Here is a 24,493-nt window from a genome sequence, read left to right as displayed (position 1 = left end):
ATGCCCAAGGTGTCTCTTCTGCCCTCCTGGAGTGCCCAGCCCAGGGACATGCAAAGACAGGAGCCGTCAGTAAGGAGTGATGTTTGTACCCAAGCTGGGGCATAGGCTCCTGGCCTCCATGCATGAGGAGCTGGGCTTCTGGGGGTCGGGGCGCGGTGTGGAGGGAAGTGAAAGGCCCCACTGTGAGGGCCTCCTTTCTGTTCCTCGAACACACCCAGCTCGTGCCTGCCTCGGGGCCTTTGGGCTTGCAGCTCCCTCCAACTGGACCACTCTCCTCCACAGCCTTGCCCAGCCAGCTCCCTCTCAGCACCTCCTTGGAGAAGCCCATCCCAACCATCTGTCCAATGTACCCCCTGCCCTTTCTTGCCCCAGCCCGTCTTAGCCCCTCTGCAGCTGTGTCCACCCCTCTAAGTCTCTCTTCTTTTTAAGAGATGTGTTGTTTGCTGGCCTCCCCGACTAGATGGATCTTGTCTACATCATTCATTGTGTGTCCTCAGCCCTGGTGTGGTGCCTGGCATACAGTAGGCACCCTATAAAGACTGGTGGAATGAGGTGACAAGCTTCCCAAGCTAGCCTGTCCCCCGGGCTTCGGTGGGGGCGTATGAGACGTGCAAGGAAAAGCTTCATTCATTCATTTGCTTCACACGTACCGATTGGAGCCTGGCAGGTGTCCCTCTGGGGTGTGGTCACCGCTCTGGCTAGGGCAGCCGGAGGGGCTGGAGCAATCACCAGGGGTCTTCAGGCAGAGGCAGTCCTTCCTCACCTGTCCTAGAAGGATATCAGGGCAGCCGGTATGCCAGGTTGCATGCCAGGTGTATCTGGGGCATGATGAAAGAACAAAGCCCTGGGTAAAAACACCACTGGCACATTTGGCTGCCACAGTGGAGCGCAAGGGTGAATGGTGCCTTCATGGCTATGTGGCCAGCTGTGACGAGGCCTTGGGCACTGGGAGTCCCCAGGCTGACAGCCCAGGCCTGGCCCTGAGCTGCTGCTGTCTCTGTGTCCTAGGAGAAGGAGAGGAACGCACGGAGGAAGAAGAAGAAAGCCCCAGCTGCTGCCAGCGAGGAGGCCGCCTTCCCGCCTGTGGTAGAGGATGAGGAGATGGAAGCCTCAGGCGCGAGTGGGAACGAGGAGGAGATGGCTGAGGAGGCAGAAGGTGAGCGTGGGACGGTGGCAACTGACCTCTCCCAGAAATGTCTGGGTCCTTGTGAGAAGGGGCCGGGACTGCCCCAAAGAGGAGGTGGTGGTGGTGGTGGTGGTGGTGGTGGTGGTGGTGGTGATGATGATGGTGGTGGTGGTGGTGGTGATGGTGATGGTGGTGGTGGTGGTGGTGGTGGTGGTGGTGGTGGTGGTGATGGTGGTGGTGGTGGTGGTGGTGGTGATGGTGGTGGTGGTGGCGATGATGGTGATGGTGGTGGCGGTGGTGGTGATGGTGGTGATGGTGATGGTGGTGGCGGTGGTGGTGGTGGTGGTGGTGATGGTGATGATGGTGGCGGTGGTGGTGATGGTGGTGGTGGTGGTGGTGGTGGTGGTGGTGGTGGTGATGATGGTGATGGTGATGATGGTGGTGGTGGTGGTGGTGGTGGTGATGGTGGTGATGGTGGTGATGGTGGTGGTGGTGGTGGTGATGATGGTGATGATGGTGATGGTGGTGGCGGTGATGGTGGTGACAACAATAATGTAATTGGCTTCTTTGTGCCCACCGGGCACTTGCGTATTTAATCCCCCTGTGAGTTCAGTCCAGGTCAGCCCTAGTGACAACTGTTGTCTTACCATCCCTTCTGCTGTCATGTTTTAGGGGGAAAAAATTATTTTTGAAAATAGCCTTTTGACCTGAACTGTTTTACAAGGTGGCCAATATAAGTAGAACCAATCTGTTGGTCGATAAGTATTTTAAAAGTTATGTAATTTTAGTGCCTCCTTTCTCTCCCAACTGTCCCAATTTGGTTGCTGTGTCACATGAATCCTCATTTTTGTGTGGGGGAACTGAGGGTTGGGCAGTTGAATGTCCTGGCCCAGCACCCCAGGGGTCCCCCAGCTGCATTGCTGCACCTGCTGTGGATGAATTCTCTCACCAGGTGAGTACTACTCAAAGAGAGTGAGAGTCAATCATCTAATTGCACTGGCACTGCTGCCACGCCTCAGGAGGAGGAGTTTGACAGCACCTGATCAACATCTGACCTGAGAGCCCGGCCACCTGTATGACACTTGGCTCCACTGTGTGACAAGTGTACAAGTGTTTGCGGGTTCAGGAATCACCGCAGGCTGCCCGACGAAGGCCCGTGGTCCTGATCACTAACGAGGCTGCCCTTGGCCCCCGCCCCTCTCCCGTTTCCCTGGGTCTGTACCCACTCCCCACCCCACCCCAGTGGCATGGCGCTGCTAAGATCCCAGCCCCTGCTTAGCTGAATATCTCTGCCTCTCCTTCCGTCATCTCCCTGCCCAGAGCTGTCCCCGCTAGGCTCTCAAGTTCTTGGTGAATGGAATCTTCCCTCCTCTTGCCCCTGCCTGGGGTTTCCTCCCCTTGCTCCTGTCTGCCTGTCTCTGCATTTAAACTCCCGAGCTGCCAGCGTGGCAAAGGAAGGTGCATGTCACCTTTGGCTCTGTAAGCCAGGCCTGCGGATAAATGCAGGCTTGACCAGCCTGAAGTGTTTTCAGCAGCCCGATTCCTACTTCCTGGCTGAAAATGGAGAATTGGACCATTTGGTTATTGTTGTCTCAGTTTGGGGATGGCTCTGGTCTGAGTCTGGCCTCCTTGCCAGCTCGGGGTCTCTCTAGCCCACGTTGGCTAGCGGTCTGGTCAGTGTCTGATGGAGGCTGCAAATCCCTCTGGTCTTCGAATTGGTTCCTGAGTCTGTAGTCAGGGAGAGGGAAGACCTAGGGAACAGAAACCCATTCCCCTCTCCAGATACCCGCTCAGCTGTGGGTATGGGCAGGGTGAGGGCTTAGTGGAAAAGTTAAAGGGAACCAGACTTTGGCTCATCATTAAAACCAGAACAAAACTAAACTAACTTCCCAGTAAGAACTGCGTTAGTGAGCTCACTTGGAGGGTTCATAACACCCCATCGGGGATGGGAGAGGGGCATTCTTTGCTGTGTGGGGCGGGACGTGGGGGGTTTGCTGGTCTGGCTGGAGCTGAGGCTTCTCTGACCAGGTGGCTCTGAGCAGATCAAGGGTGGCAGTTTAGAAGGTCCTGCACAAAAGGTACAGGTGACATTCCCATCTTATGGATGAAGAAACAGGCCCAGGGGAGGAGAAGCACTCAGTAGGGTGTCACGTAACTGACACACTTGGAGTCTGCCAGTCAGCCAACATTAGCTGGGTAAAACAGTCCCCTGGGACGAGGATAGGGGTAGGTTCTGGGTTAGGGCCTGAGGTTGCCCCACTGGAACCTTCTGGAATACCCAGCCAGCCCCAACAGACCCCCGTGAGATGGGCAGCAAGTGCCTTGTTGCATCCAGGCCGGAGATAAATCAGTTCTGGGAGGGAGAAGTAATCCATTTGGCCCCAGTCTCTCCAGTAATGATCATGGTTATAATAAGAGTGAGAGCTTTGAGTTAATCTTGTAATTGTCCCGACAGCCCTATGGAGGAGGTGCTGTTACTGTCCCATTTACAGATGAGGAAAGTGAAGCACAGAGTGGTCACCCAAGGTCACGTAGTTGGCTGGTTTGGGGACCAGAATTCAAACTTGTTAGATGTTCACAGACCTGAATGAGAACCGTTTTGGGGGTGGCCCAGCCGTGTGAGCACATAGCCCTCTGGTGCTCACACCTGAAAACTCTTGATGCAAAAAAACCTCTTGGTAGGGGAGAGAGCCAGGCATGAACTGCCCATTTTATAGGTGAACAAACTGAGTCTCTGAGGGTTAAGCCACTTGTCCCAGGACCTCAGTGGTGGCCCCCTATGTCCTGTTGTCTGACCATGTGAAAGAGAGGGAGTGACATTGCTAGAGTCAGCAGGCAGGGGGCACAAAAGCCAGTAGTTAAGGGCATTGGCTGCTAGGGCCAACCCCTTCCTGTCCCCATGCAGTGTGGCCTTGGGCAAGTGACTTAACCTCTCTGTGCCTCAGTTTCCTTATCTGCACACAGGAATGATGATTATCTGCATTTTAGAGATAATGGAGGATTACATGAATTGTTTGTGTGAGGTGCTTCACACGGAGCTCAGCACCCCCAGCAAGCCCTGTGTTGCTGGCGTTGAGGTGCTTATTTCCAGGAGCGGGGGCCCTAATATGGGCCTTATAGGGAGGCTGGAAGCAGGAGAGACCAGGGGCCGTGGGGGCAGTGAAGTCTCAAGGAAGCCTCTGTCCAGGGTCCCAGCAGCCCCTGCTGGTCTGGCTCTGCATCTGAGGGCTGAGGTCTTGGCAGCCGGGAACCAGAAAAGGCCAGTGACCTGTCCAAGGATACCCAGGAATGGGCAGGACTCACTTCTCACCCTGTGGGACCCCATCATTGGCCGGGGCCACTGCAGGTCAACTGGGGTTACTGGTGTCCAGAGTCTGGAGGGAGAGGGTGTGTCAGTCAAAGGATGAGGGCTGTCACGGCAGGGCAGGTGAGAGGCCAGCTGAGCCAGTGTAGGTCCTTGCTGCTGCCTGCTGGCCCTAGGCCCCTCTGCTGGCCCTGCCTCCTCGGCCACACCAGCCTTCCCCCTCCCACCCCTCTGCTCATGCCACCTGGCTTCTAACCTTTCTCTCACTTCCTTCCAGCCTTACACGCCTCTGGGAACGAGGTGCCCAGAGGGGAATGCAGTGGCCCAGGTACGAATGTGGCTGTCTGGCCTGGGGGATGGGGGTAGGGCCAGGCCGGGGCGGGGGGCGTCCTGTGGTCACTTGTCCTCTGTGAGGGGCCCCACTTCTGTGAGCATGCTTCTGCCTGTGAGCACCACCATTTGTGCTGTCGCCACCTCTGTCCCCCCTTCTCCATGCATTGTCTGTTCCCCATGCTTTTCCCTGCCTCACTCCTACAGATCAGTACACTCGGCTCATCTGTTTTGTTGATTTTCACCAGTGACTTAAACCTGGTTTGATTTCACAACAGCAAGTGCAGGGTTTGTTAATGTCCCCACGTTACAGAAAATGGGGGGCAAAATTGAGACCCAGAGCAGTGACAGGAGTGGTTTCTCAACGCTAAAGAGCCAGGCCTGGAGCCATGGTCACCTCGCCCTTCATCTGTGCACGAATGCATTTGTTTGGTCATCACTTACTGTGCACCTGCTGTATACCAGGCGCTGTGGGAAACAGATGGGGGAATGCACTGGGTGTGGGCCGTTTCCCCTGGGCTCCTCCTAGTTCACTGGCCCCAGTTTACATTGTTGTCTTATGATGACACAACAACGAATAGCCACCAGGGTGGTAGGAGCCTCTGGGCTGTTTGGTGTCAGGTGATGGTGCCGCTGCATCCTGAGCTCCTGCCAGGAGCCGGGATGTGTAATTGGGTGATGCGGGGAAGGTCGCTCCTGCTTTCACTCCCAAGCCCCCCATGTCTCTCACCTCCTTTCCGCTCTCCCCCCACAGCCACCATCAACAACAGCTCTGACACAGAGAGCATCCCGTCGCCCCGCACCGAGGCCGCCAAGGACACAGGACAGAATGGGCCCAAGCCCCCGCCTGCCGTGGGCTCTGATGTGCCACCCCCTGAGCCACCCACCCCACCACCGGAGGACGCCCCCGCCCCCACCGAGCCCGCCCCAGCCCCTGAAGCTGCTGGCCCGCCTACGCCACCGCCAGCACCCCCCTCACCCGCTGCGCCCCCTCCTGTGATCCCCAAAGAGGAGAAGGACGACGAGGCCTCATCGGCTCCCCCGGCAGTGGAAGAGGGGGAGGAGCAGAAGCCCCCTGTGACCCAAGAGCTGGCAGTGGACGTGGGCCAGAGGGAGGAGCCCGGGGAGGCACCCCCCGCGGAGCCCATCAAAACTGAGTACAAGGAGGAGGCCTCGGAGGAGGGGCCCGACAAGGTCAAGGGTGCTGCGGAGGCGGGCGCTGAGCCCACGCCCGAGGGGGCGCTCAAGGTGGAGAAGAAGGAGGGCCCTGGAGGCGCTGGTGGCAAAGCCCCCTCGGCCAAGGGCTCAGGCGCCCCCCAGGACAGCGACTCCAGTGCCACCTGCAGCGCAGATGAGGTGGACGAGCCTGAGGGGGGCGACAAGAACAGGTGCGTGAGGTTTTCTCTCTTCCCTCTGCAGACACTTTCTGAGCACCAGCTGTATGCCGAGACAGCTCAGGGAGCTTGTGGTGTGGTTAGGGCACCGAGCCGTGTCCAGACACGGGAGGCCGTGCGGGCCCGGAGGTGGCAGCTGAGCTGAGTCTCGGGGATGTGTTCCTCGCTTTCTTACCTCTGCTTTGCCCCTGGCGTGGGGTCCCTGTCCCTCTAAGCCCTGGGTACGCTAGATTTTAACCCCTTTCAGCACAGACGCTTGGGGACCCTAAGGCCCCCACCAGAACCGAAGCTCATCTGCCCGAGTTGGGACGATGGCAGGAGGCCGAGGCCAGCGGTGCACGACCCGCTCCGCTCACCTCTGGGCGTCTTGAGGAATTGTTTTCTGGTGAGGCAGGCAAAGTCATTTTTATTTTGACTAAAAACAGTGCGGTCTGCTTTCTCTCCTCACATCTCGGAAAAGTTCTGGGCAGAGCAAGAGGGAGGAAAATCTGACTTTCAAATTCAACGCATTCACTCGGAGCCGTTTCCTCTGCCCCATGATTCACCTTGGGACATGTTAAAATGGCAAGTTCTAGAACATTCCATAGGAAAATCAGATTCTGTCAGCACTCTCTGGGTCTCCATATGTTCCACGAAAGCAGGTGAGCCACGTTGGCGTCTGCTTCTTGTGTCCGGAGGTCCCTCGGGGCCACCACTGGCAGGAACCTCTCCCTGTTTGTGTGAGAAACAGATGGTCTGGTGGGTGGCCCTTCGATAAGCAGAGGCCTGGCCAACAGGCCTCTGAGGGCGCAGAGTTCCCGAGCTTCTTGCCCAACAGGCACAGCTCGGAAAACAGTGCTCACGGCGGCTCAGTCTGCAGAGGGCCCTCGGCCAAAGTCTGGCCACTCCGCCCACTTTGTGCCAAGGTAATGGGGTCAGGGCAGGCGGCGCCCCAACCTCGCTCCTGCTGGCTGTAGGGACAGTCATGGAAAACGTTTCTGCTCTTATCCGGATGAGGGCTGAGCTCATGGGGCAGCCACGCTGATAAGCGGCCTCCTGAAGTCTGTGTTGTGGGTACACTTGGCCGGTCCAGGCTGGAGAGCTGGGAGGGTTGGCCTGAGTCCCATCAGCCCCCCTGGGCCCCTGGGGCCAGACACCTTTCAGCCTCTCCTCCCCTCCTCCAACAGCCCCACCCAGGGACGTGTCCTTTCCTCCCCAGCTGGGCCTGGCTTGCTGCCACTCTTCCTGCCCAAATGTCCAGTATTCCGTCCCCTGGGAGCAAGAGCCCTAGGCGGGGAGTCAGGACACCTGGTTTGTCACGCCCTGTGTGACCCAGGCCAGGCCCTGCCCTCAGGGTGAGGCTGGACTCCAGCCAGCCTGCTGACCTCTTCCTGGCTGGCAGCTTTCCCTCCTTCCCCTCTCCTTCCCTCCCCCGGCCACAGGCCTGCAGGGCAGGCGGGCGCTGGAGGGGGCGGCGAGATGCGTCAGAGCACTGAAGGGTTGGTGGGACGGGTGGGCCTCCTGGGACGACCTGGGTCCTGGCCGTGTGCCCACTGCCCTCCTTCCCACCAGGCAGCCCTGGCGCCGTGAACCGGGTGTCCCTGGACAGAGACATAAGGTGCACCTGGTCCTGGCCCCTGCCCGGTGACTTTGGGAGAGAAAACCATATCCTGCTGTTTTACTCTGCTCTCCGTCACTCTCTCCTGGCAGCTGCACTGGGGACTTTTCTGGGCCCGCGACCAGAGATAGTGGCTTTGATTGCAAAGCTTGGAGCTTGCTGCCCTCGCCGTTCCGTTTCCCAGAAAAGTAAAGTGCCTGGGCACTTGAGAGCAGCGTCAGACCTTCAGAGAGTCCCTTCCCCTGGGACTTGGCTTTCTCATGTGTAAGGTGGTTGTGGGTTGTCCCCACTTCCAAGGTATTGTGAGGATGATGGAGTTACGAGGCATCAACTGCCAGCCTGGTGCCAGGCCCACAGTGGATGCTCAATGAAACATTCGCTGCCCTGTGTTGGAACTGCCTTAGGAACCCGCAAGGGTCACTCCAAGCGGGGGCCGGAGTGTGGCGCCTGCCCAGCACAGTTGCTGGGTCGAGGGGAGGTGGGCGCCACACAAGTGCCGAGTGTCTCCTCCTTCAGGGACTCAGAGCCCTCAGATGGGTCATGGGTCAGAATCAGAGCTGGTTATCGGATGCTGCCCTGTGCAGTGAGGTCAGGCTGCCATCGGGAGCCCTTTCGTAAACTGGGGGGCTGTGCCCGTGCCCGGGTCCCCACTGAGCTGTCTCACTCTGGGGGGGAGGCCTCCATGTGCGTCTTCCAGCTGGGCCTGCTGAGAGCATTTGAGGGGCTGTCCCTGCTCCCCTGCCCTGCAATGTGACTGCCCCCTGCCTGGGCACGGAGCCATGGGGAAACCAAGGCAGGCCACGGGCCTAAGTAGAAATCCCTAGTCCATTGACAGTCAGTGGGACACAGATACTTTTTTTTTTATATGTTGTAGACAATTATTTTGCATCTCCATGCAATTATATTTACATAGCTACAAAAGTTTATATTTTAACTTAAAATTTGTATTTCAAAGTAGCTTTGTATTTTTACAAAACAAAAATACAACATTTTTTCACAGAAACAGTCTAGTTAATGTATCAAACCCTTGATTTCATGGCTCGCACACACCAGTATCTTCATTTTCTTTCTTGTAACAGCTTTATTGGGACATTGTTCTCATGTCATACAGTTCAGTCATTAAAGTGTACAGTTCACTGGGTTTTAGTGAGTGTATTCACAGAGTTGTGCAACCATCACCACTCACCACTATCTGATTCCAGGACATTTTCATTACCCCTCCATCCCCCAATAAAACCCTGTACCAATTAGAAGTCATTCCTCTGTCCCCTCACCCGCAGCCCCTGGAAACTTCTGGTCTTCTTTCTGTCTCTGGCTTGGCCTGTTCTGGACATTTCCTAGGAATGGAATCACACACGTGTCCTTTGTGTCTGGCTTCTGTCACTCAGCATCATGCTTTTAAGGCTCATCCGTGTCATAGCGAGTGTCCGTGCTTCACTCCTGTTTCTGGCTGAGGACCATTCCGTCGTGTGGGTTGGACCACAGTTTCTTTCTCCCTTCATGTTTTGGACATTTGGGTCGTTGGCACCTTTTGGCCGGTGTGAAGAGCGCTGCTGCTGTGACCTTTCGTAAACAAGTTTCTGTGTGGACGTGTGTGCTCGGCTCTCTTGGGCACACACACATCCACCAGTGGAATTGCTGGGGCAGATGGCAACTCTGTGACTGGCGTCTTGTGGAGCTGCCAGACTCCTTTCCACAGTGTCTGCAGGGTATTCGTTTTTTAAATTTGGGTAAGTTTATGAGCGCGAGCTGTTTTACATGGAGGATAATAAGTAAACGTGAAAGGCGAGGAGGCTGGGTTTGGTGGCAGTTGTGCCCGACATGGAGATTGCCTGGACTGGTGACATTGGAGCCTGGACCTGGTCAGGGTGCCTCAGCCCGAGCCCAGCAGAGCAAGGAAGGACAGCAGCAGCAGGAGAGCCCTCAGGGGGTCCCCGAGTGGAGCAGGATCTGGAGGGGTCGAGGGAGGTTAGGAGCAGGGAGGCCACTGAGCATGGCCAAGTCAGTATGACCTTTCTGTGCGCCCGGCCCCACCTGCGTGCCATGGGCAGCCCCGGGAGGCGTCGCCAAGTCTGTCTCCACTCAGCCGAGCGTGGCAGATGGGAGCGGAGGCTGGTGCCTGCACGACTGGCCTGTCACGGGCCGTGGATGCCCACCACAGAGGCAACTGCGGCCGCATGTCACGTGTCCGCCCGCTCTGTCTGTAGGAAGGACCCCACTGCTGTGGCTGCTCCTCCTTGGGCATCGAGCACTGGCTGCTGGGCACTGGGTGGCCTGAGTATGTCCTGGTTGTCCCAGGTCTTAACCTCAAAGGCCTTGGGTGTGGCTTCCGTTCTGCATGTGACACAGGAGGGGCTGTGCCAACAGAGCCCTCAGGCTTTGGGGAGCTGGCCTCGGTTTTGCCTTCCGGGTGAATCCCAGCCTGCAGCCGATGTCCTCACGTGCTGTTTGGTCACCCAGCTGGCTCTGGCTCCCTGCAGGCAGTCCCTGGACTCTTGGTCTCCTCCATGTACCCCAAGCACAGCACCAGGCCTGCTGTGTGCTCAGTGAGTGCAGGCCCCACCCATGGAATCAGGTGGCCCCAGTGGGCAGGCGAGGGATCCAGATGGGGAGTGTGGCGGGGTGCTGTGCCCAGTGCTGGGCTGTCCTGGAAATAAATCCCTGACGGTTTTGTGAAGGAGGCAGTGCCATGAGCAGCCCAGGTCAGGCTGTGCCCAGGTATCTCAGACACCGCAGCCCTACACTGGAGTGACCCTGCCCCTGGCACCTGGTTCCGCTGTACTGTGTGCCCTGCGCAGATGCAATGTCCAATTCCAAATGTCAGCAGCACACGGGCGTGAGCTCTGTGGGGGTTGAGGTGCCTCCAAGCCCAGCTCAGCACCTGGCTGACGGGTGGACCGTGCACATACTGACCAGCCCCTCCACGCAAAGCGTGCGACCCACCTGCTCTTAGCTTCTCAGTAGATGGTTTGTGGGCGAGAGTCCAGTTGGTGGGACATCCAGTGAAGCAGGTGGGCTTGTGCCAACGCCTGTCTGCAGTGAGCAGGGCCCACTCAGCTCCACGCCCAGGGCCCCACCCTGGTGCCCGAGCCTAATGTTTGAGTGACACACAAGCTCCCTGAATCTCTTAAGTTCACCAAACCATAATCTGGTTGATTCTTTGGCTTTCTGGCAACTTCTGAAGGACCATGCGTGGTGTGGGCTGAGTCTGAGCTTCTCTGGGGCTTTCCTTGCCTTGGGCTGTCTCGGGAGTGTCGGATTCTGGCCTAGGCCTTTGGGCCGGGGTCGGAGGGACTCGCGGCCCCTCGTGGGACCTGCGTGGACCAGAGGAGGGAAGGAAGAGCCAGCTCCCCACTCCCCACACCCAGAGACTTGGTTAGTCTCCTTGGGTGTCCTGGGGACCCTAGATGTTCACCTGCCCTCTCTCCGCTGTGGTCCAGGGCTGGCGCCCGGAGGAACCAGCTGTGAGCCGTGGGCCTGACGCTTGTCTCCCCCTCAGGCTGCTGTCACCACGGCCCAGCCTCCTCACCCCGACCGGCGACACCAGGGCCAACGTCTCACCCCAGAAGCCGCTGGACCTGAAGCAGCTGAAGCAGCGGGCGGCCGCCATACCCCCCATCGTGAGTGCCAGGCCCCCACTTCCCACAACGAGCAAGGCAGCAGCCCCCTTGCCTGTTTGACCTTCACTTCCTGTTCACGGAGACAGTACATCAGGCCAGGGCCCTGCACAGCGCGGCGGGCGGGGCCAGCACCTGCGGCCTTGCTCTTCCCAGCCGCCTTCTGTTTCCTGGAGAAATCCCCATGGAGATGAGGCGGGAACAGTGAAGGGCCTGGCAGGCGTGCCGGGTGGGGCTCTGAGGAACCAGGGCACTTGGCCTGCAGGCCTCCTCCCTTCTGTCCTGGCCCAGCGCCCTGGGAGGCTCTGGGAGCTGGCTTGGCTCTCCCTCCGCGTCCCCCACCTCTGCCTCACCCACTGAGGGTTTTCCAGAACCAGGCGCCGGGCCGTGGGAAGGCAGGAAGTCCCTCTGGCTTTCACAGCACCTTGGGGAGAGGGGTGGGGGCCCCACCAGTTCTAAACATGAGGTCCTCCGGGGGAAGCCCCTCCTGGAAGATTCTCCAGGCCAACTAGGCGGCCCCTGGAGGTGCCTCTTCCTGGTGATGGCCCAGCCTCTGCCAGAGCTGCCCCTCCCAGGGTAGTTCTGGCCTTCCCAAATGCAGTGGGGGTTCTGGGCTGCAAACTGAGCTGACAGGGCTTTTTGAGTGAGGGGCACAGGGCGTGCTGACTGTGCTGCTCACCCCCGAGGCCGGGAGACCGAGAGAGACTTGGGGTACGGGCTGGGGAACGGGCCCCTTCCCATCTACTGCCAGGCAGCTGGGATGGGTGGGCACAGCCCACGCTGTGCAAAGACCTGCCCTCCTGCGCTCTACCTGTATTGCCTCTCCCTGGCCTCCATTCCAGATGGGGCAGATGCAGGGGCCCAGAAGCCTTTCTCTGGTCTCTGTGGCCCGTGCACGGCCTGTAAAGAGCTCACTTCTTTCTGCTTCCCTCAGCAGGTCACCAAAGTCCACGAGCCATCCCGGGACGACACAGCTGCCCCGAAGCCAGCGCCCCCGGCCCCCCCACCACCACAGCACCTGCAGCCAGAGAGCAACACCCCTCAGCAGCCCAGCAGCAGTCCTCGGGGCAAAAGCAGGAGCCCTGTACTTCCTGCTGAGAAGGAGGGTGAGTGCGCTGGTGGCTGAGGGGTTGTGGGGAGTGAGGGGCCGATGGGGGGCAAGGGGCCTGTGTGTCTAGAGCAGCTCTGCAGACTCCTAGCCTGTAGCGGCACAGCAGGCCAAGGGAATGGGCGCGAGTCGTGGGGACAGGTGGAGACTTGGACAATTGGAGAACTCGCGTTGTTTCTGAAGTGGGCACATGTTGGCCTCAGTCAAGAGCCATGACCATGTGCCATGTGGGCCTGGGGTTTTTCTTCGAGAGAAGCCAGAAATCCATCTTTTCATGTGAAATCTTGTAGTTTCTCAACTTTGGCAACTTTTCAAAGATTGAAAAGCGCTGTGTGTGCAGCAGAACGTGGCTGTGCCTCAGCCTGATGGCATGTGATTTGATCCTCGCATGAGCTAGAACCACAGGCGAGGCTCAGCGCCCAGCCGCTGGCAGCTCTGGGGCCTGGCAGGAAGTGCTACCCCGTCCAGTTCTCATGCTGACCTTATTCCCGGCCGAGGTCATTGGGTTCAGTGGGGAGCTGTGGGGTGATTCCCCGAGCAGCTGACTGGGGCATGTTTTATTGTCACCATGTGAAGCTCAAGGTCAGCAGACAGGCGGGGCATGTTTCTTGTTCTCTGTCCCTGCCTCACTCCCCACTGGACCCAAGAAGTTCTAAGCCTGTGTCCCCAAAGGGGCACTCTTCCCAGATTGGCCAGATACTCAGAGGGTGCTGTTGGCATGTCGTAGGTATTCGGGGCTGTCCCCCATGCTGGGCTAACCCAGGCTCCTGCTGGCTGCTCTAGGGGTCTGAGGGCAGCAGGAGCGCAGCCCAGGGATGGGCTCAGTGTACCCCCACCCGCCTTGGGGTCAGCATCCCTCCTTCTCTAGAAAACCAGGCTGGCCTGCGGCCACTGGCTGCCTTGAGGGCAGTGCAGTGTGCTTGTCTGACGACAAAGAGGACTGTCCTGGAGGACGATGGCTCCACACTTCGCACAGGTGACACGGGCCTGCCAAACACTGCTGTCAAATCAGCCCACCCGCCTGCTTTCCTGCAGCTTCGCCTACTGCAGGACGTCTCGGACGCCACCCACATTTGCGGGCATGCATCCTGGCCGGCCCACAGGCCGTCTTGTGACCACTGAGCCAGGAAATTGGCTGAACCCCTACGATTGCCAGTCAGCGTGCTGGGAAGTGGGGTTCAGCCGTGAGCAGGACAAACTCCCTGTTCCAGGGAGCTGTGGTGCTTCTGAGCGAGAAGGACATTATGCCAGGGCCCGTGTGAGGAAGCAAGACGACTTGAGAATAATTTACACAATGAAAGTAACAAAATGGGGTGAATAGTAAGGGACTCAGGGAAGACGTCTCTGCAAAGAGGAGAAAGAGTCAGTCGGATGATCTGGGGGGAGGGCATTTCAGGCAGAGGGAACAGCAGGGGCAGAGGCCCTGGGCTGGGGACAAGCTTGGTGTGCTTGAGTTGCTTCTGGGAGGCTGTGTGGCTGGGGTGGGAAATGGGGGACCAGATCACAGGCCTGCGGTGATTGTGCCTCAGGTGTGGCAGAAGCCTTTGCTAGAGGAAGAGTGTGTGTGTGTGTCGGGGAGCAGGTAATCTGCTTTCTATTTTGGAAAGATCTCTCTCTCTCTGGCCATTATTCAGTAGAAAGGGCTGTAAGGAGTTGAGGCAGATGGTGGAGGCCACAGTGCTGTTCCCGGCCAGTGTGACGCAGAGTCTGGCTCTGGAAGGACTTCCCAGGTTCAGGGCACCAGGGTGGCAGCTACATAGAGATGCCAGGAGTGCACACAGCTTTGTGCTGCGCCTGCTCTGAGCAGGGCTGGGCAGTACTTGGGTGGCTGTGCACCACACGGGGCCAGCCAGGCCTTGCTGGGACCGGTCCCAGCCCCTGTCCTGGGAGAATGTGAGCCAGCGATGTCTTTGAGCCTGGCTTTCAGCCCGTTTGCACAGTGGAGGCTCTATTTCCTGGACTCTCCCCACAAGAGACCGTGCACCTGGCATCAGGCTCCACGTGCTTTTCTCGCGTGGTCTGGGTTGTGTTGGGTGTTCTTAGCTCTCAGGTACACGCACGAGCTCGACACCCAGCACTGCCTCTCTGGTCGCCTGGCTCCTGTGTGGAGCAGCCCAGCCAAGCCAGGCCCTCGGGCTCCCCTGGGCCCAACTGGAGGAACAGGTTGTGTTTCCAGGCCCTCGGCTGCCTGCCTAGCCTGGCCTGGCCCCAAGTTTCCCTTCCAGCCCTGGAGACACTCGCCTCCCCCCCGCCCCCCTGCAGCCAAAGTCGAGCTGCACGGAGTTGGGTAGCTGGACGAGCAAGGGCCAGGGTGTTCACGGGATTTCCGGGCCCAGGGCAGGCCCCATGGGGGCCCCTCTGTTAGGGGATGGTTGAGCATGAGAATCCCCACACTGAGGTATTCCCCACATCTGAGACACCCTCCTGTGGGCTTCCTACTTCCCCAGGGCACCTTCAGGGAGCATTCAGTCTCTCCTGGGAGAAAACTGGATGAGATGTAGCACACAGACCTTGGGTCCCACCAGCCTTGCCCACAGCAGGCATAATGAATCGATGCCTGCACTCTCCTGTCTGGATGGGCCTTCAGGACCTTCCTCCATCATCTGGAGGGGGCCTAAGAGATGACACCTGCCTGCCATTCCTACCCCAGGCCTGGTGTACCCACGTGCGTCCCTTGCCCCACTCCTCTGCCAGTTACCTCTCCTGGATCGGTCCTCAAGTTTGTCACCAATTTTCAAGGCTAGGTTCAGAGCCTAGGACAGATTTCATCAGTGACAGGCCAGGAGGAGAACAGAGAATTGGGCCTTAACCCCCTGGGCCATTCACGGTGTCTCCCCAGTGTCCCCAGGCCTGAGAATGTGGGGCTATTGGTACTCTTCTTCCTGGGCCGTGCTCATGGCGGTGGTTAAGGTCACAGTGTGTGGCCTGGACTCAGAGCTCCTCTGCTGCATGCTAGCTGTGAGCCTTTGGCCAGGTGACTTCCCCTCTCTGAGCCTCAGTTTCCCGTTTGTAAACCGGGGATAATCGTAGTCAGTTCGTTGCAGGGTGTTGTGAGGATCAGTGCGTCAGGACACGTAAACCCCTTAGATTCACGTCACCCGCCAGAGGCCCTGGGGAAGCGTCACCCTCCCGTTGTGTACGTGCTGCTGCGTGGGCCAGGAGGTTAAGGGGTCAGCTCCTGGCGTACCCAGATATTTGCTGGTGCCTTTGAAAAGTCCACAGATGTGCCTGCTTCAGTTTCCCCCTCTGTGCAACCTGGTGAGTCTCTTCCCTGTGAGCTCACAAGGACGCTGGTTGAGCGCACGTGGATGAAACACTCAGCACGGTGACTTGGGCAGGCAGGACGTGCTCAGACCATGGCCGGTGTGTGTTGTTATGCATGCCGGGTGTCTGGACTCCCAGCCACCCCCACCCCAGCACGTACACGCAGCTGTCTCTGACCACCTTCATCATTTGTAGAGGTCAGCAAGCTTTTTCTGAAGGGCCAGATAGTAAATATTTTAGGCTTTGCGGGCCAGACGATCTCTGTTGCAACCTCGGCACAGCCGGAGACAATAAGTAAATGTGTGGACGTGACCGGGCTTCAGCACAAGGGGGTGTAAAAATCAGGCAGCAGGGCCTGGGCCGCCATTGGCTGCCCCCTCGCCCCCCCGCCCCCCCCCGGCTTAGAGGTGTGTCCAGGGCTTGGGTGTGCTGGACGAGTGCCTGTGGGTTCCCAGCACTGGAATTCAGAAGCTCTCTGAGATCTTGGGGGCTGCCAATAATCCCCAGCCCACCCCCGAGATATACTCCCCGCCCGCACACTTGAGGGGCTTCCCTCCTAGACCCCCAGTTACTGTTGGCCGGGACCCTACCCCTGCCCAGGGCCAGTGCTGCCGGCACGGAGAGGACCACGTCTGAGCAGGGGCGGCCTTGGCTGTGGGCTGCTGAGGGCTGGCCAGGCACAGCTGACCGTCCCCTCTGTCCCCTCGGCAGAGAAGCCCGTGTTCTTCCCGGCCTTCACAGCTGAGGGCCAGAAGCTGCCCGCGGAGCCCCCGTGCTGGACGTCGGGCCTGCCCTTCCCCCTGCCCCCCCGCGAGGTGATCAAGGCCTCCCCGCACGCCCCTGACCCCTCGGCCTTCTCCTACGCCCCGCCTGGTGAGTAGCGCGCCCAGTCTTGGGCTTCCCAGCCGCCATGTGGAGTCAGCCCGGGCAGTCATTGGGCGCCAACTGTTTGCAGTGGCGCGAGCTGCATGCAGAAGGATCTGTGTCTGACGGGACAGCAGGAGGGGTGGTCTGGTCGGGGAAGGCACAGGACGGGGGATCTCTTGAGATACGAGAAATCTGCTGGATTGGGATTGAAACAACTGCCGATGGGGAGCCAGCTATAGGCGGTGCTTGAGCTGTGATGGGCAGCTCTGTCTCCCACCAGTGACTCAGAGCTTGAGAATGGGCAGTTGGAGAGGAAACCTGGGGTGGGGGAGGGAAAGGCTGCTTTGGTTTACAGATAAGGTCAGGCTGGGTTAGAGGTCCTTTGTGGGCTATCCAGTCCTGCTGGGTCCCACCAGCAGGAGAAGTGGCACAGCCAGAGGCTGCTAAGCAGAACTGATCCTGAAGGAGGAGTGGGCCGTACGAGCCAGGAGCAAAGGAAAGACATGGCAGGCAGAGGGGACTGCATGTGCAAAGGTCCAGAGGCAGGAAAGAGCAGGTGACACTTGAGAAACTGAATCAGGCTGCCATGCTGGAAGCCTGGTGCCCAGTGAGGCTGGGGAGACCACCAACAGCAGGTTGGGTGAGCCTGAAAGCTGTGTCGGAGGTTAAGAGGTTTAGCCTGAGGGGAAGGGAGCCCCAGAAGGTTCACAGCACAAGGAGGATGTGAACCATAGACTCACAAAGCTCCTTCTGGTTCTGAGGGGAGTGGACTATTAGAGGGTAAAGTGAAACAGGGAGCCCAGGTAAGGGGTCTGGGCAGAGAATGTGTGGATCCCAAGTCTTCCCTGGGGTGGCGGTGTCTGAGCCAAGGACGCAGATGGCTCATTAGGACAAAGTCAGAGGAGCAGCGGAGGGGTGCGTGTGGACAGGGCAGAGGCGGGCAGAGGCCCTGGGGTCTGAAGGAGCATGACCACCTTGGGGGCCCGTGATGGAAAGGCATGTGCTCTGCAGGTCACCCGCTGTCCCTGGGCCTCCACGACAGCGCCCGGCCCGTCCTGCCACGCGCTCCCACCATCTCCAACCCTCCGCCCCTCATCTCCTCCACCAAGCACCCCAGCGTCCTCGAGAGGCAGATGGGTGCCATCTCCCAGGTGAGGCGGGCAGGGCAGCCCCCAGAAGCTACAGTGCGGCCTGGTGCCAGAGAACAGCCCCTTCCTCTTTCGGGGTTTTGGTCTTTCCACCTGTTCAGTGGGGGTATTGGGACCAGTGAAGTCTGGCTGGAGGCCGGGGTCATCTCTGTTCGCGATGGTGCTGGGTCCTGCGCTGGCTGGAGCCTGCCCCTGGCACTCAGGCCCTTGGGAGGTCATTCATGGGGCAGTCAAGAGCGTGGGCTCTGCAGCCAAGTGACGCAGCCTCTCTGTGTGTGTCTCCCATCTGTGAAATGGGAGAGTAAAGGAATGAGCTAGACACACAGCAGCCAACATGTGCTGCGCCTCGGTCCGTGGCGTCGGCCCCGTCAACGCACCCCCGTACCCCGCCCCCCGTGCAGCATGGGGTGGGGTGAGGCGTCGGCTCAGCCCCCGACTGCCAGCCCCATTTCCTTTAAACTGCACTGGGTCACAATGGCCATGTCGCAGGTGAGGGGACCGAGGCCCCGCAGGGGCAGTTGCTTGTCCACGGTCGTACAGTAGGGCAGCAAGGCCAGGACTTGAGCTCTTGTAAAAGGGGGTGTCGGTGCTCTGGCTGGGCTGGGACATGTGGTGGAGGGCGTGTGGGGGCTCCTGTGACCCCATGACCTCTGCCCCCACAGGGACTGTCAGTGCAGCTCCACGTCCCATACTCTGAGCATGCCAAGGCCCCTGTGGGCCCCATCACCATGGGGTTGCCCCTCGCCATGGACCCCAAGAAGCTGGGTAAGGATCCGGGGCCTTCTCACCTGGATGGTCTAGGCTTGGTTCCAGTGTGTTGGGGGGTTGAGGGAGGACAGCTTGGCCCATGGGACTCTGGCCTGGATTTGGGGGGTGGCCTCTAGTCCTGGGCCCCAGCCCCTGAGTGGGACAGGGTGGGGCCATCCCTGTGAGTCCCTGTCCCGGTGACACGTGGCTCACTGTTCTCACCTGTCCCCAGCGCCCTTCGGAGTGAAGCAGGAGCAGCTGTCCCCACGGGGCCAGGCTGGGCCACCAGAAAGCCTGGGGGTGCCAACGGCCCAGGAGACGTCCGTGCTGAGAGGTGAGGCCATGGCGAGTGGTCGCGAGGCCTGGGGTCTGCCCTGCACTGTCTGTCCGGTCCTTGGAGGTCGAGGCAGGAAGCGAACTCTTGATCCAAAACCTGCTGAGAAGCGCCAGTCCCGCAAGGCCCAGAAGCAGTCACTTGCCTCGCCGTTCAGGGCCAGGGGACCCTGCATTAGGATGCCGAGGGGCCCTTGCTGGTCACCAGGAGGACAGTCGGGGTGGCTCTTGAGCCTAGGGCTCGTGGAGGGGCCACACACACCCCTCAGCCCCCGTGTCTCGTCTTCCAGGGACGTCCCTGGGCTCGGTCCCAGGAGGAAGCATCGGCAAGGGGGTCCCCAGCACGCGGGTACCTGCCGAGAGCCCCGTCACCTACCGTGGCTCCATCACCCACGTAAGTGCCTGGGGCGCCGTGGGAGGGGCCTGGTGGGGCCAGTGGGCAGCACCTCCAGGCATGGCCTTGACCGCGGACAGAGCAGTGGGCCAGCCCCTCTGTCCCCACTTCGTCGCTACACGGCACCTGCCTTAGTGGGTGGGGTGACGTCCTAGCAATAGCAGCCCATTCTGTGGTCATTCACCTTGTCTACTTGGTGCTGAGCAAAACACAGAACGCGCTGCCTCCAAGGAGCCGGCCTTGTAGCGGAAGGAAGCCGAGCCAAATACCAGACCGGTAAACACTGAGCAGGTGATTTCAGAGGACCTGAAGCTTCACATTGTACTTGAGAATGGCTGGGGCTGCCAAGGCCACAGGGATAGGCGAGTGGGGGAGACCTGTCGTGTGTGAGGCCTGCAGACTCTCCGGGAGCCACATTCTGGTCCCAGGGAACACGTGTGCAAAGGCAGAGAGGTGGCAGGGCCCCTGGCACGTGCAAGGAGCAGCACGGGGGCGATGGAGCCTGGGGCAGGAGGCATTGGGTCAGTGAGTGTGTGGGGGCTAGTGAGGGAGTTTGCACATGCCCCCCCCCACACACACACACACACAAGCCCGGCTGAGTCCTGGGGGTCAGAGGAAGGCTTGTCTGCTTTTGAGCTGAGCCTGCCCCACACCGTGGCTCCCCGTGTGCTCTCATAACCTCCCTGTTTGTGACTTTAGTCTCAGATGACAAAGAGATTTCCTCCTTTGTTAACCTGGACCTCGGGTGTTCACAGCCTCAGGCTGGTCAGGCGTCCAGCCACACTCAGCTGCAGAAGGAAGTGTCGGGATTGGCTAGTGACATCTGCCCAGTTAAGGGTTTGCAGAGGGGCCCTTCCGAGCCCCTCCTGGCTCAGGGGTTCATTTCTCTACCTGAGCTCAGTGCTCAGGGTTCCCAATTCGTCCAGGACCTGTCTGACCCTCCTCCCCTCTAGCCAGTGAAGCATAAAGGGCAGCTCCCCACCACCTTGGGGGCCTTAGCACCACCTGGGCTTGCTTTCCCCCCCCCTCCCCCCAGAAAGACAGGTGCTGTTGGTACAGAGTCCGTGCTGTTAACTCGTCTCACAGATGAAAAGACTGAAGCTGAGATCACACCTAAGATCCTGCAGCCAGTAGCTGGTGGACCCAGGGTTTGTGCCCAGCTTGTCTGGCTGTAGAACACCGTGGCAGGGAACAGGGGCCCTGAACACGTGTGTGCACGCAGACACGCTTGCATATTATACAAGGGCTTGCACACTCACACAGACGCACACACCTGCACACATGGTGGGACTTCAGGCTCCAGGGTGGCCTGCAGTGAGGGGCCCCTGACCCGACTGGCCTCAGAGCACACTACAGAGGAGGCCTCCCTGCTCCACTTTTCTCTGAACCCGAAGGTTTCGAAATCACAAGCTTTCGAAGGCAGCTTTGCTAGGTGCAAAGAGCAAGTACCTGGGGCAAAAGTCAGGCTGCTGGCACCGAGTCCCAGTTCGGCCACACACGCACTCAGGTGGGGGACTGCCCTCCCTGACTCAGTTTCCCTTTGGGTTAAAGTGTTCCTCAGGGTCATTCTCATGGACTCGTTTAGGATTAAAGGTTGACGTCTGAAGTTCCTGGATATCCATCTGCCCCAGGTTTCCAGGTGACCAGACACAGCCATCTCGGGGACACACCTCTTCAGTTGTTTTCGACAGAGGGTGGCAGCTGCCAGAATGTGTAACGGTCAGACTGTCCGACAGCCTCGCTACCAGCTGGTGATGAAATCCATGCATGGACCACACACACAGACGCACATGCGTACGCACACACACGTGCACGCACACACACGTGCACACAGTTGCTGGTTCATCCAGCTGGTGCTGGCAGGCAGGGGCCGTAGTGTCCCACCGAGGAGGCCCAGATCGCTTCCCTCTAGGTGCTTCCTGCCGTCTTGGGAGTAAGTTTACTGGGCCAACACCAAGAGGCTGCAGGCTGCAGACAGACATCGTCCATGTATTGTACGAAACGCCGCCCGCCTTACAGGGTTTCTGTCCTCTGCTCGTGGCACAGAGAAGAGGGGCTGTAAAGTAGTGTAGCTTGGAAACATCAAATGCCTTCAGTTCCACCCGAACCCCTTTGTATTGTACTATTTATTAAGCTACTAATGAGCCCAGTATCAGCCTGGTTCTCAGATCAGCCAAGACACAGGTCACGGCTGAGCTCTCAGCTGCCTGTGGAGGGGCCTCCTGAGAGGGTGTTGCTGGCTCCCTTGCCATGGGAGGCGGCTGCCCGCCCCTGGGCTGTCACCCAAACTCATGCCCATTTATTCCACACTTGTTTGAGCACAGATATTTGTAAGTGCTACAGGGAGATTCCAGTTTGCTTTGAGGAGGCTGAGGAGACTTGTGTGCATTCAGGGTATCTTGTTTTTCCCCCTCGCAGATCAGGGGTGGCCAGTTGCTGCCCTTACCCCACGTTTCTCAGCAGAGAAGTTCCTACAGGGAGGCTTGAAGTTCACTGGTCCAGGCCTTGGCACATAGTAGGGCCCCATGTCTTTGAACGGGCTCTTGGAATCACAAGGAAGAAAGACATCTTGATTTTTGGACAGCATGTCTGTGCTGGGTGCCTTTCAGAATCACAGGTGCAGGCCTCCAGATTGAGGCTCAGAGACGAAAGTGAGTTGACAGCAGTCACACAGCAGTTTGTTGGTAAAGCTGTTTGTCACCCCCTGCACACCCCCAGGGCACTCCGGCCGACGTCCTGTACAAGGGTACCATCACCAGGCTCATTGGCGAGGACAGCCCGAGTCGCCTGGACCGCAGCCGGGAGGACGGCCTGCCCAAGGGCCACGTCATCTACGAGGGCAAGAAGGGACACGTCCTGTCCTATGAGGGTGAGTTCTGCCATTAGCAGGTGCGAGGAGCTGGCAGGGTGGGCGGGGGCTCACTCCCCTTCCCCCCATTCACAGGGTCTTTGCTGCCCCGGAAAGATGAGGGCAGAGGCCTGATGGGACCCGGGAAGAAAGCTGGTCATCAGTCGGTCACTTGGTATTTACTGGAAGCTAACCACATGCCGGGGGCTGGGGGCACAGCATCTGAAGTCCCCCCCAGAGAGCTCTCAGGATGCCCACGTGGGCTGCAGACAGGATGTCACCTTGTTAGTTCTGAGTCATGGAAACACTCTGTCCAGCGGGGCTTGTCGACCCAACCCCAGGCTTCAGTGTTTCTGGAGCTGGTCAAGACAAAAGGGTCCAGAAAAGCGTGGCTGGGGCTGATGGGCAGCCAGATGTCTGCAGAGAACAAATCTAGGGGAGCGTGTGCCCCTCCGTCAGCCTTGAGTGGTTGGAGCTGGGGGAAGGGTTTGTTCCGTTACAGGTGAGGAAACTAGGTGACAGTGACATCCAGGGCTCCATCGGTGTCGCCACCCTTCTGGCCCCTTGAGAAAACGAGGCCCAGGGTCGGGGGAGGAGGGTGGCTGGCTCATTGAGGTGGCTTCACAGGGAGGTGGGGCTGTGGCAGCGGAAGCACTTTCAGACAGGTGGGGAGCTCCCTACGCCTACAGGTAGGCGAGCTGGCAGCAGGGCAGCGTTGGCCGCAGCCACCTCCCTCCTCTGCCCAGTTCTTTACAATTTACGATCCAAACTTGTAGCCAGCCTGGCCAGACGCAGACTGGGGAGACCGAGGCCCGGAAGGCGAAGCCCAGACCTCCAGCCCAGCACTTCGGGCAAACGCTGTGCTGTCTAATTGGTATCACGTGGGTGGCCACACAGGGGTGAAGACTGGAGTGACCCTCCAGCCTGCCTGGCACCCCAGGCCCCCTGCTTCAGTGCCCCTCCCTCATCTCCCTTTTTGATTCTGGGTCACACAACCGAGGAGCCCTGCACGGAAGGAGTTAAGGGAGTAAAGAGCTGGGCCGTGAATTTCCTGGCAGCCTTGGGCACCCAGGGGTGTGGAGATAAAAGCTGCTAATGGGCGCCCCTCTCAGAGGCTGGCAGCTGAGCGGCCCTAAATTGCTTCTCCTCTGGCGGGCGCCTTTTCCTCTCCTTCCGTCTCCACCCCTCCCCCCCCACTCTGGTCCTGGGAAGTGGAGGCGGCACCGTGTGGCTGGGGCACATACCTCTCTGCTGCCAAGTGACATTGGGGACGGTGTCAGCGGCGTCTTCAGTGTCACTGGTACCCGGCTGGGTGCCCTGGCGGTCGATGCACAGGGCTCTGGGAAGGGCTGACGAGGGCCTGGTCCAGGTTTGTGGGCAGAGAGCCCTGGGAGGAATGTCCACTCAGGCCCCAGACCAGTTCCTGAGCCTCTGTGGTTAAGTTTGTCATCTGCAAAATGGGTTAAAATCAGGACTTTTATTTCTCATGCATCCTGGGGCCAAGTGGTTAATGAGGCAGCAGGCTGGCTGCCGGGAGGAGGGAGTGAGGAGGACTGATGACCTGGAGAGCTAAGCTGTGTCCCCAGGGGCACCTGCCTCTGGTCACCAGGAGCTGATTGTCGCCCTGTTCGAATGTGAGCCCACCAGCCACAATTCTAGTCACTCCATTTCCATCTGAAACCTCCCAGTGGTTAAATATCTGCAATTAATTCTAAACAAAAACTGGAGTAGCAATACAGCCTGTCTGGCGGTTCCCAAGCTCTGGTGTAGGCGATGCTCCAAGGATCCCATGAGGGGGCAAGGACCGGAGCCCACCAGCTCCCAGGGCCCCCCCCCCCCCCGTCAGGGCTCCTCTTCCTGCTCAGACCCTCGGCCCGTCCATCCGGGGCAGGGAGCTGAGCCTCGTCCCCGGCCGCTCTGGGCTCATGCTGGCTTGGCCAGGCCGCCTGTGCCGTGGGCACGCCTCCCTTCCTGCTCTCCTGCCGTGGACCCATTGTAGTGTACACGTGTGCACGTGAACACAGGCACACAGGTCTGCGCACATGGCCTCACTTTGTTCAGCCAGGCACGTGGGCACGCACACACACGCATGCACACTTAGAGGCCCACATTGACACATGAGTGGTTGTACATGCCCTGTGTGTTCACACTGCTGCTCGTGTGTGTGTGTGTGTGTGTACGTACTCGTGTTCTTGTCACATGTGGGCACCTGTGTGTGGACGTGTCTGCACAGACTCACGTCTGTGTGTGGTCAAAGGCACACACCTACTTACTGACAGAACAGCCTGGCGGGTCGGGCCTCAACATACGGGAAGCTTGCCTGCCTCTCCCTGTAAGGGCTGAGGGACTGGTTGGTTGGTGGGCCCCTGTCCTCAGACCCGGGCTGGATCGCAGGCCCTGGATTCCCCCGGGAGGG

The 24,493-nt window shown here is 59.2% G+C and overlaps 1 protein-coding gene across 24 annotated transcripts in view; it reads left to right on the top strand.

Moving 5' to 3' along the window:
- Nucleotides 1-24,493, top strand: part of NCOR2 (nuclear receptor corepressor 2) — a 184,401-nt gene that overhangs the window by 140,496 nt on the left and 19,412 nt on the right. For 19 of the 24 annotated variants that reach the window (XM_074321469.1, XM_074321471.1, XM_074321472.1 and 16 more), the window contains 11 exons: nucleotides 1,009-1,156; nucleotides 4,708-4,758; nucleotides 5,515-6,148; nucleotides 11,251-11,371; nucleotides 12,303-12,474; nucleotides 16,452-16,613; nucleotides 17,619-17,758; nucleotides 18,418-18,520; nucleotides 18,735-18,836; nucleotides 19,126-19,229; nucleotides 21,948-22,098. In XM_074321469.1, coding sequence (XP_074177570.1) covers nucleotides 1,009-1,156; nucleotides 4,708-4,758; nucleotides 5,515-6,148; nucleotides 11,251-11,371; nucleotides 12,303-12,474; nucleotides 16,452-16,613; nucleotides 17,619-17,758; nucleotides 18,418-18,520; nucleotides 18,735-18,836; nucleotides 19,126-19,229; nucleotides 21,948-22,098 — 1,888 coding nt within the window. The remainder of the gene's footprint in view (nucleotides 1-1,008; nucleotides 1,157-4,707; nucleotides 4,759-5,514; nucleotides 6,149-11,250; nucleotides 11,372-12,302; nucleotides 12,475-16,451; nucleotides 16,614-17,618; nucleotides 17,759-18,417; nucleotides 18,521-18,734; nucleotides 18,837-19,125; nucleotides 19,230-21,947; nucleotides 22,099-24,493) is intronic. The other 5 variants (XM_074321474.1, XM_074321487.1, XM_074321486.1 and 2 more) reach the window with 2 other exon arrangements.

This window comes from Rhinolophus sinicus, linkage group LG16, assembly GCF_036562045.2.
Source record: "Rhinolophus sinicus isolate RSC01 linkage group LG16, ASM3656204v1, whole genome shotgun sequence".
Lineage (NCBI taxonomy): Eukaryota > Metazoa > Chordata > Mammalia > Chiroptera > Rhinolophidae > Rhinolophus > Rhinolophus sinicus.
This window is presented reverse-complemented; position numbering and strand designations above follow the sequence as displayed.